At 38.4% G+C, this 10,606-nt stretch overlaps 1 protein-coding gene across 2 annotated transcripts in view; it reads left to right on the forward strand.

Moving 5' to 3' along the window:
- The window catches only part of CLHC1 (clathrin heavy chain linker domain containing 1), a 45,404-nt gene that overhangs the window by 23,695 nt on the left and 11,103 nt on the right, over positions 1–10,606 (forward strand). For both annotated transcript variants that reach the window (XM_007465671.1, XM_007465670.1), the window contains exons 7-8: positions 1,198–1,304; positions 7,383–7,557. In XM_007465671.1, the coding sequence (XP_007465733.1) occupies positions 1,198–1,304; positions 7,383–7,557 (282 nt within the window). The remainder of the gene's footprint in view (positions 1–1,197; positions 1,305–7,382; positions 7,558–10,606) is intronic.

A 10,606-nucleotide genomic window follows, 5' to 3' on the forward strand; every position in this document is an offset into this window, starting at 1 on the left:
GAAACAAAGAGGGAAGAAAAAGTCTCTTGCCTCTTCGGCAGGTCCAGACTTTTCCCCAGACTCCCTCCCGGCTAGCCGTGGCGCACTAACCCTTTTAGGCTGTGTTCATGACGGCAGTCCAGCCCCGCCCTTCCCGGCGGGTGAGCAGACAAGCCTCTCGGGCTGGTGAGTGCCGGTCGGCACCGATCCTCTGTGCGGGAATCTCCCCGCTTTGTCCTCCGCACCCCTGTTGCTGTGCTCTCCCCCGCGGCTCCGAAGCTTCTCCCCTCTGCCCCCCGCAGTCTCCGCCCACGAAGGGGCTTCTAGTGTGTGGAAGCCTTTCCTCCTTCACAGCTCCCTCTCACTGGTGCAGGTCCCGTCCCTATTCTTTTGTCTATGTTTATTCTTTTTCCTTTTGCTCTACCCAGGTACATGGGGAGTTTCTTGCCTTTTGGGAGGTCTGAGGTCTTCTGCCAGCCTTCAGTAGGTGTTCTGTAGGAGTTGTTCCACACGTAGATGTATTTCTGATGTATCTGTGGGGAGGAAGGTCATCTCCGTGTCTTACTCTTCCACCATCTTCCCGATTCCCCCCTGCCATAGTTTTAATTGTGAGTAAGGACTGTGTTGGAGATGTTTTGCCCTAGGAAGAGGAGTAGAAGCTTAAGTTATCTGAACTATTGTCTTTTCTTCTTGTATTAGTATCACGTTTAGTTGGGAGTCTGATTCCTGGCAGAACAACTAAGGCTTCTGAATACCAAGGACACTTCTTGATCTTCAACTTGGCAGCCTTTGTGTGCAATTAATATTTTCCCTAGGCTGAGCCTTTAAGCAGATTGCCCTTCTTTCCCCTGGTTCCCCTTTTCTTCTGGAGATAATATGAGAGAAAAAAAATCTGAGCTCATTATAAATTCAGTTGAAGTTCTTTCAACTGAATAAATTCAGTTGCTGTTTCTGTGGCTTGCTCTCAGCACTATAGGAATAAGGTACAGGATCAGGTTCAAGTCACCTGGCAGGTGAGTCTTATTCTGAAGCTACAAAAAACAATATTAGGGAAGGAAGTGAAAGAGTATCTCACAGAGTGAATGAATCTAGTTGTAATTTATTAGAGGTGCTTTTCTGTATTACTATGCTACTATGTTTAGTCTGTATTAGACATTTCTAATCACTTTTCTTTACTTTTTTTGTGTACTACTGTATAATAAAATGCACTGGCTGTAGGTTCAATGAATTAATCTCACTTGGGGAATATGAAAAGGCAGTTTATTTTGCAGCAAACAGTCCTAGAAGAATTCTTCAAAACACTGGGACAGTGAGTAAATTTAAGGGTAAGCATTTCTCTCTGAACCTTACACATGTATGCTAATTACACTTTTTTTTTTCCGGATAGAATGGGAAGAGTATTGAACTGGGAAACAAGAGCTACCATTTACTCAGTTTCCTTACCTGTAACATTAAGGGGTTTGATTAGGTTTTCCAAATTAAATTATGAAATATTTCAAATATACATAAAAGTGTGAGAAACATAAATAACAGCCATGTACTCGCTATCAAGATTTAATAAATGTTAGTATTTTGTCAGATTTGCTCCACTTCCTTTAAAAAACAGCTTTGTTGTGGTGAGTTGACATACATACACTAAATTGTACATAAAATGTACAGTTTGTTAGGTTTTGACATATGTATCCTCCATAAGTTCCCTCATTCCCCCAGTGATCCCTCCCTCCCACTACTCCCCACCCCTCCCACTGGTCTCCCTCACAGAGCTTCCTTCCAGTCCCCAGGCAACTACTAATCTGCTTTCAGTCACCAAAGATTAGTTTGCATTTTCGAGAATTTTATATAAATGGAATCATATAGTAGGTATCCTTTTTTGACTGATTTCTTGCACTTAGCCTAACTGTTTTGAAATTCATCCATGTTATTGCATCTATCAATAACTTATTCTTTCTTATTGCTGAGTAGTGTTCCATTCTATGAATAAAAATCCTTTACCAGATATATGATGCAAATATTTTCTCCCAGTTTGTGGCTTGTCTTTTCATTCTCTTAACAGTGTCTTTCTAAGAGTAAAAGTCTTTAATTTGTTGAAGTCTAATTTATGAGTTTTTTTTCTTTTAGGGATTGAGATTTTAGTGTTGTACCTAAGAAATCTGTGCTTAATCTGCAGAGATTTTTCTCCTATTTTTTTTTCCCTAAGGATTTTATAGTTTTAGGTTTACATTTAGGTCCATGATCCAGTTTGAATTTTTTTTTTTTTTTTTTATGGTACGTGGGCCTCTCACTCTCACTGTTGTGGCCTCTCCCGTTGTGGAGCACAGGCTCCGGATGCGCAGGCTCAGTGGCCATGGCTCACGGGCCCAGCCACTCCGCGGCATGTAGGATCCTCCCGGACCGGGGCACGAACCCGCGTCCCCTGCATCGGCAGGCGGACTCTCAACCACTGCGCCACCAGGGAAACCCCTGAGTTAATTTTTATATATGGTGTGAGGTATGGGTCAAAGTTTATTTTTTTGCTGAGAGCTATTCAGTTGTTCGAGGATAATTTATTAAAAAGACTTTCTCCACTGAATTGCCTTTGTACCATTGTTGAAAATCAGTTGTGCATAGGTCTGTTCTATTTCATTGATCTATTTATTTATCTTGATGCCTATACTACACTGTCTTGATTACTGTAGCTTTATAGTAAGTGTTGAAATCAGATAGTATTAGTCTTCTAACTCTGTTCTTTATCAGATTTGGTTTGACTCTTTTAGGTCTTTCGTATTTCTGTTTAAATTTTTGAAATCAGCTTGTAAATTTCTACAAAAAGACCTGCTGGGGATTGCACTGACTCTGTAGTTCAATTTAGGGAGAACAGACACTGAACAGTATTGAATTTTCTGATCCAGTGAACCCTTAAATATGGTATATCTCTCCATTTTTTTTAGGTCTTTTAAAATTTCTTTTAGCAATATTTTGTAGTTTTTAGTGTTCAGGTTTTTTTTTTTTTTTTGACATTGATGTTTAATTTTAAATGTTAAATGTTAAAATGTTTAATTTTTACTCAGAAGTTTCAGACATCTTACAAATACCCAGGAACTCTTTCTTTGGCTGTGCTCTGAATTTAGCATAAATTAAAAGTGATTAAAAAAATTAAAAAAAAAATTTTTTAAGTGATATTAGTATATTCCTGAGTTTCTTTCTCTTCTCCCTTTGACTTGGTCTACTCAAAGTATGGATTGCAAGTTTAAGTAAAACTCCGTGCTTGCAATTAATGCTTAAATAAATATAATCACCAGTGAAATTGGAAAACAGCCAACTTTTATTCATTTTCTAGGTGTGTGGATTTTATTCTGAGTTCACCAATACTAGACTGGTGGTACTTACTGAGTGTTTCTGAGAATCACAAAATATTCTTTTATTTTAAAACTAAGATGCATTTTTAAAAGATGAGAAGCTCAGAAAGAAATGCAGGGGTATACATAAGGGGGAGGTATACTCAATGTAGCTTACAAATATAGAGATTAGTTAGTCTTATCTTAGTTCTAAGTGGAAATTCTTGATGTCAAATATATACAGCTTGTTTTAAATAAATTTCTTAAAAATACCTTTAAATTCAGCAATTTGAGCAAAAACATTCTTTTTGCTTTTACCTGAACACAGAAAATCTGTTGTCTACACATAGTGTATATAAACGTATGTATTAATAGAGATTGCATGACTATGAATTGTGTGCAAATGGGCGTGTCTCATATTTTTGCCCGCACAGTTTTCAGTATTTGATCCTAGTGCACGGTAACACAGAATGTAATTTTATAGTTTTTATTCAGTGGACTTGAAGTCAAGAAACCATCCCAATTATTTACAATTTAATAACTGAGTGATTATTAAATCATGTTACACTGCAAAAGTATTCTTATATCATGAATGCTGACACTGGGCATTTTGGGTGTTAAACAGTAACTTTCATAAGTCTGAGGTTTAAATTGGCATATGCATATGGCATATGTGGGGAAAATGCCACAAAATTTAATAAACTTATTATAATTACAGAGTTGTATAACCATTACCGAAATTTAATTTTAGAACATTTTCATTATTCCAAAGAAAAGCGCCTTGTACCAATTAACTCCTCATTCTCTATTGCTTCTCCTCCAAACCCTGGGTAACCACTAATCTACTTGCTGTCTGTATAGATTTGCTTATTCTGGACCTTTCATATAAATATGATAATACAATAAATAGTCTTTTGTGACTGGCTTTTTTTCCTTTGCTTTATTTTTCTTTTTTTTTTTTTTTTTTTGCAGTATGCAGGCCTCTCACTGTTGTGGCCTCTCCCGTTGCGGAGCACAGGCTCCGGACGTGCAGGCCCAGCAGCCATGGCTCATGGGCCCAGCCGCTCTGCGGCATGTGGGATCCTCCCGGACCGGGGCACAAACCCATGTCCCCTGCATTGGCAGGCAGACTCTCAACCACTGTGCCACCAGGGAAGCCCTAGCTTAATGTTTTTGAGGTTCATTTATGCCATAGCATGTATCAGTAGTTCATTCCTTTTTATGGTGAAATAATATTCCATTGTATGGATGTACTGTATTTTGTTTATCCATTCATCTGTTTATGGTCATTTGAGTTGTTTCTACTTTTTGGTTATTATGAATAATGCAACTGAGCGTTTCTGTACAAGTTTTTTGTGTGGATATGTTTTTATTTTTCTTGGATAGATACCTAGGAGTAGAATTTCTGGGTTAGGGACTTCCCTGGTGTCCAATGGCTAAGACTCTGGGCTCCCAGTGCAGGGTGCCTGGGTCTGAACCCTGGTCAGGGAACTAGATCCCACATGCTGCAACTAAGAGTTTGCATGCTGCAACTAAAGATCCTGTGTACCGCAACTAAAGATCCTACAGGCTGCAATGAAGATCCCACGTGTGGCAACAAAGATCCTGCCTGCCACAGCTAAGACCTGGCACAGCCAAACAAACAAACAAACTAATAAATAAATAAATAAGAATTTCTGGGTTATATGGAAACTCTATGTTAATACTTTGAGGAACTGCTAAACTTTGCACTATTTTCCATTTCCACCACCAGTGTATGAGTTCTCATTTCTCCACATCCTTACCAATACTTGTAATGTCTGTCTTTTTGATTAAAGCCTTTCTAATCTGTGTGAAGTGGTATCTCATTGGTGTTTTTTTTTCCTCATTGTGGTTTTAATTTGCATATCCCAAATGACTAACAATGTTGAGCATCTTTTCATGTGCCTGTTGGCCATTTTATCTTCTTTGGAGAATTGTCTATTCTTTGCCCATTTGATAATTATTTTATTTGTGTTTTTATTATTGAGTTGCAAGTGCTCTTTTTAATTCCAGGTAAAAATCCCTTATCAGATAGATGGTATGCAAATATTTTCTTCTAGTCTGTGGATTGCATTTTTGCTTTCTTGTTGGTGGTTTTTTTTGTTCTTGTTCATTTGTTTGTTTATTTATTTATTTTTGATGTGGACCATTTTTAAAGTCTTTATTGAATTTGTTACAGTATTGCTTCTGTTTTATGTTGTGATTTTTTGGCCACAAGGTGTGTGGGATCTTAGCTCCTTTACCAGGGATTGAACCCCCAGCCCCCCTGCACTGGAAGGCGAAGTCCCAACCGCCGGACTGCCAGGGAAGTCCCTCTTGTTCGTGTTTTTTTGAGGTGCAAAAGTTTTTAATTTTGATGAAGTCCCATTTACCGATCTTTTTTTATGGCTGTGCTTTTGGTTTTGTATCGTAAGAAATCTTTGCCTAACTTAAGATCCTATGTTTTCTTTTAAGAGTTTTATTCATTTAGGTCTGTGGTCTACTATGAGTTAATTTTTTTGTTTGGTGTGAGATAGGGGTCCAAATTCATTCTTTTGCATGTGGATATCCAGTTTTCCTAGCACCATTTGTTGAAAAGACTTTTCTTTACCCATTAAACGGTTTTGGCCCCCCTTTGTAAGAAATCAATTAACCATAAATGTTTGAGGTTTTTTTCTAGACTCTTAATTCTATTCTGTTGCTCTAGATGTCCATCCTGTGCAATCATACTATCTTGATTACTGTAGTTTTGTAGTAAGTTTTGAAATTGGAAGTGTGATTCCATCTTTCTTTTGATTAGTATTAGCATGGTGTATCTTTCTTCCATACTTTTACTTTAATCTACTTAATCTGTGTCTTTGTATTTAAAGTCAGTGTCTTCTAGGCAACATGTACTTGGATTCTGCTTTTCTATACAGTCTGACAATATTTGTCTTTTAATTGGGGTGTTCAGATCATTTACATTTAATGTGATTGTTGACATGGTTGACTTTTATTTGTTTTCTGTTTTTTTCTCATCTCTGTTACTTTTTTTCTCTTCTTCTACCTTCTTTTGGATTAGTTGAATTTTTTTATGATTCTGTTTTTCTCCTTTGTTGCTTTATGAGCCTATAACTCTTTGTTGTCTTATTTTGGTTGTTGCTTTAGGTTTTATGGGTTATATCTTTAGCTTATCACATTCTACACTCAGGTGATCATGTACTACTTCATGCATTGTATAAAAATAGTATACAGTTTGATCCTTGAACAACACGAATTTGAACTGCACAAGTCCACTTATAGGTGGATTTTTTTCAATAAATACTTGTTATAGTAATACATGACCCATCATTGGTTTAATCTGTGGCTGTGGAACTGTGGATATGGAGGACCCACGTGGATACACATATTCATGGATTTTTGACTGCGTGGGGGTTGGCACCTCTAACCCCTACATTGTTCAGGGATCAACTCTACTTCTAAATGCTTATATTCATGGCATTTACCATTTCTGGTCTTTATTCCTTTGTGTAGATTGTTTTTCTATCTTGTGTCATTTTCCTTCTGCTTGAAGGACTACCTTTAACCTTTCTTATAGTACAGGTTTGCTGGTAGTATATTCTTTCAGCTTTTTAAAAATTTTAAGTAAAAATTTTTTTTTTGGCTGCACCATGCAGCTTGCAGGATCTTAGTTCCCTGACCAGAAATTGAACCCAGGCCCACAGCAGTGAAAGCGTTGAGTCCTAACCACTGGACTGCCAGGGAATTCCCATTTTATAGCTTTTTAAAGTTCTTTCTGGAGGCTCTGAAGTAGATTTCCATTCCATGCTGCTCTCCTAGCTTCTAGGTAGCTGTCAGCAATCTTTGGCATTCCTTGGCTTGTAGACCCATCACTCCAACCTCTGCCTAGGTTTTCACATAGCATATGATATTTAGTCATTATCCAAAATATAAAGTTTAATCCACGAGCATTACTTAAAAATTATAAATATGTAATTTTAGATTAAAATTTTTAGAAAATGCAGTGAGATGAAAATAAGAATATGAAGTAAGGAAAAGCAAACTATTACTTAAAAGTATTTGACTCAAAAACTTTTCTTCTCTTTGTAGCTGTTGGAAAAATTAGAGGAAAGCCTTTCCCATTACTCTTATTTTTTGAGGCTATCTTTAGCATAAGTCATGCTTTTAAACATCCTGTTGATGCAGAACTAACCCTGGAAGGAATCAAATGTGGATTATCTGAAAAACGTTTAGATTTAGTTATCAATTGGGTCACCCAGGAAAGGTAAACTTAAACTTTAAAAGTTAAACTTTTAACTTAATTTTGAAATTTGCTTAATAAAGTTTTTTGTTCTCAAATTTTAATAGTTTTCTTATCAGTACCTTATTTGAGCATTTATTTCAAATCTCTATTGCAACTAATCAGTCCCAAAGTATTTACTAAGCATTCATGGATGGAGTAATAGAGCCTAGTCACAACGAGCCCAGATCAGGAGTTGACTCAAGGCAGCTGACAAGATGTTTCATGACCACTTAATGGTGCATGGAAGTTGATAGGTAAGGATAGAAAAGGATTGATCAGTATCATGCTGCTCAGAGGGATAAGGCAGGAACCTGTTTTCAGGAAGGCTGTGGATACATGTAAAGGATAAACCCAGGAGAAAACTTGTAAGCAGGAGGGACATGGACCCAAGGTAGCATTTAAAAGAACATACAAACCAGCAAGGACCGACAGGAAGTGGCTTCTTGGAGTTGAGTCTCGGCACAAATTGACAGATTTGTACCAGGGTTCCCTTAGATTGGGTTCCCTGGAACCAAAGCCTGAAACAGGAATTTGGGTGTACATGGTTGATAGAAGGAGGGCTTCTCAAGAAAAACCTTTAAGGGACTGAGTGAAACAGAACAGGGAAGGGGAAAGAGCCAAGCAAGGATGTGACCTCAGGCAAGTTCTAACCTTGGCCTTATTTATAGCGGGTTGGCTCTGAAGCATAAAACACATCACAGAGCTGTTCTCACTTGAGGCAAGGGGCCAGACTTCCTTGCTTCTTCATCAGTCAGTCAAGGGCTGTGGGCTGCCTAGATGGGAATACATAAGTCTGAGCATGGTGGCTCCCACTAGCCCAGGGCAATTCCCTATGGAAGGGAAGGACCTGTGAGCCACTGGCAGCCAACACCCAGAGCAGCTGGGGAAGGGTACGTTGGCCCAGTAAGGAGGATTTGGGCAGGACGCCAAAACAGCATCTGCCTTAGTCAACCATTTGCACGATACAGATCTATATGCTTCTCACATTAAGTTTACTCCATCCAGGCATATCTTCTCTAGGATTTTGTGGTCAATTCTTGGGGAAACTTATAAGAGGGGGGTTAGCGGGAGGAACTATAGCCCTTGTTGCTAGGTCCTAGGGCTGTAATTTGGTTTTTTTACAACTTCATTGAGAATATAATTTACATAGAATATACATGTTTAAAGTGTACAATTTGATGAGTTTTTTAAAAACAGCATTATGAAGACACAGTTGATACACAGTAGACTGCACATATTTAAGTTGTACAATTTAAGTTTTGACATATATATATATATCCATGAAATCATCACCACAATCAAGATAATAAACATATCCATGACCCTCAAATGTTTCCTTATGTCCCTCTGTAATGCCTCCTCCTTCATTCCACCACCTCTCGATAACCACTGATCTACTTCATGTTATTCTAGATTCATTTTCGTTTTCTAGAATTTTATATATATGGAATCACACATTGTATATTCTTTTCTCTCCTTGGTCTGGCTTCTTTCACTTACATTTATTTTGAGATTCATACATATTAATTAGTACTCATTATCTTTCTCTATCACTCATTATAAATTCTTCTTACAGTTTTGGTCTTGATGGCTTGTCTGGTAGGATGACTGTGGTTACCATGCCTTTATCAAACCATCTTTTTTTTTTTTCTTGAATTTGATTTTATGTTGGAGTATAGTTGATTAACAATGTTGTATTAGTTTCAGGTGTACAGCAAAGTGATTCAGGTATACATACACACACGTATCTATTCTTTTCGAAATTCTTTTTTGTTTTTTTTGGCCATGCTGCATGGCATGCTGGATCTTAGATCCCTGAACAGGGATCGAACCTGTGCCCCCTGCAGTGTAAGCACAGAGTCTTAACTACTGGACCGCCATGGAAGTCCCCAAATTCTTTTCCCATTTATAAACCATGGTTATTGATTTACCCACTAACAGTGTTCAGTTGTCTTGGGACTACACAGACAAGTAAGCTTCATGAATAAGTGGCCCAGACTCCATGTCAACTACCATTGCCTGATGGACACTACCTCCACAGCTCATACCTATGGGCTCATGCAAGGGTGGGGTTACCTAAGACCAACAGACAGGAGAAGAAAAAAAAACCCAAACTTGGTTCATGGAAGGTTCAGATGGTGTCCAGGTGATGCCAACTTGTCACTTCATCTTTCGAAGACGGAAGAACATCCTTTAGGAAGACATGTACTCCTTAAACCAATGATAATTATATAGTGCTGTATTCCCAATAGGTAGAATACTTGGGTCTGGGAAATGAAGAGTGGCCCTGCTCAACTGTTACTCCCAGGAGCCTGCTTGGAGAGTGTGTTAGTCAGGATTCTCCAGAGAAACAGAAAGAATATATATAAATTAAAAATTGGCTCATGTGATTATGGAGGCTGAGAAGTCCCAAGATCTGCAATCAGCAATCCAGAGACTCAAGAGAGACAATGCTGTAACTTCCAGTCCGAAAGCCGGCGGCCTTGAGACCCAAAGGCAGGAAAGACTGATGTCCCAGCTAAGTAGTCAGGAAGGAGGAGTTCCCTCTTACTGGAGGAAGAGTCATCCTTTTTGTACCATTCAGGCCTTTAACCGGTTGGATGAGGGCCACCCACATTCAGGAGAGCAATCTGCTTTACTCAGCCTGCCAATTAAAATGTTACTCTCTTCAAATACATTCTCACAGACACACCCAAAATAATATTTGACCAAATATCTGTTGTTGGTCAAATAATATCAAGTGTCAACTGGATATTATTTGACCAACAGCATCAAGTTGACACTTAGAATGAACCATCAGCACAGGGAGTTTGTGTTTCCCATGCCTGCAACTTTAGGCTCTGTGAGTCTGGAAGTCCTGATTGACTTTATCATGAGAAGGCAGGACTATTGCTAAATAACGGGGCAAAGGGGAATACTTTTGGCACACAGGCTCCCTATGCCCTTGAAGAGAGTATGATACCTGGATTTAGCTGCTGTCATTTACTGCTTGGGAAACTTTATAAGGGAAGGTGTGAGATAGGATAGGGAA

This window comes from Lipotes vexillifer, unplaced genomic scaffold (assembly GCF_000442215.2).
Source record: "Lipotes vexillifer unplaced genomic scaffold, Lipotes_vexillifer_v1.1 scaffold77, whole genome shotgun sequence".
Lineage (NCBI taxonomy): Eukaryota > Metazoa > Chordata > Mammalia > Artiodactyla > Lipotidae > Lipotes > Lipotes vexillifer.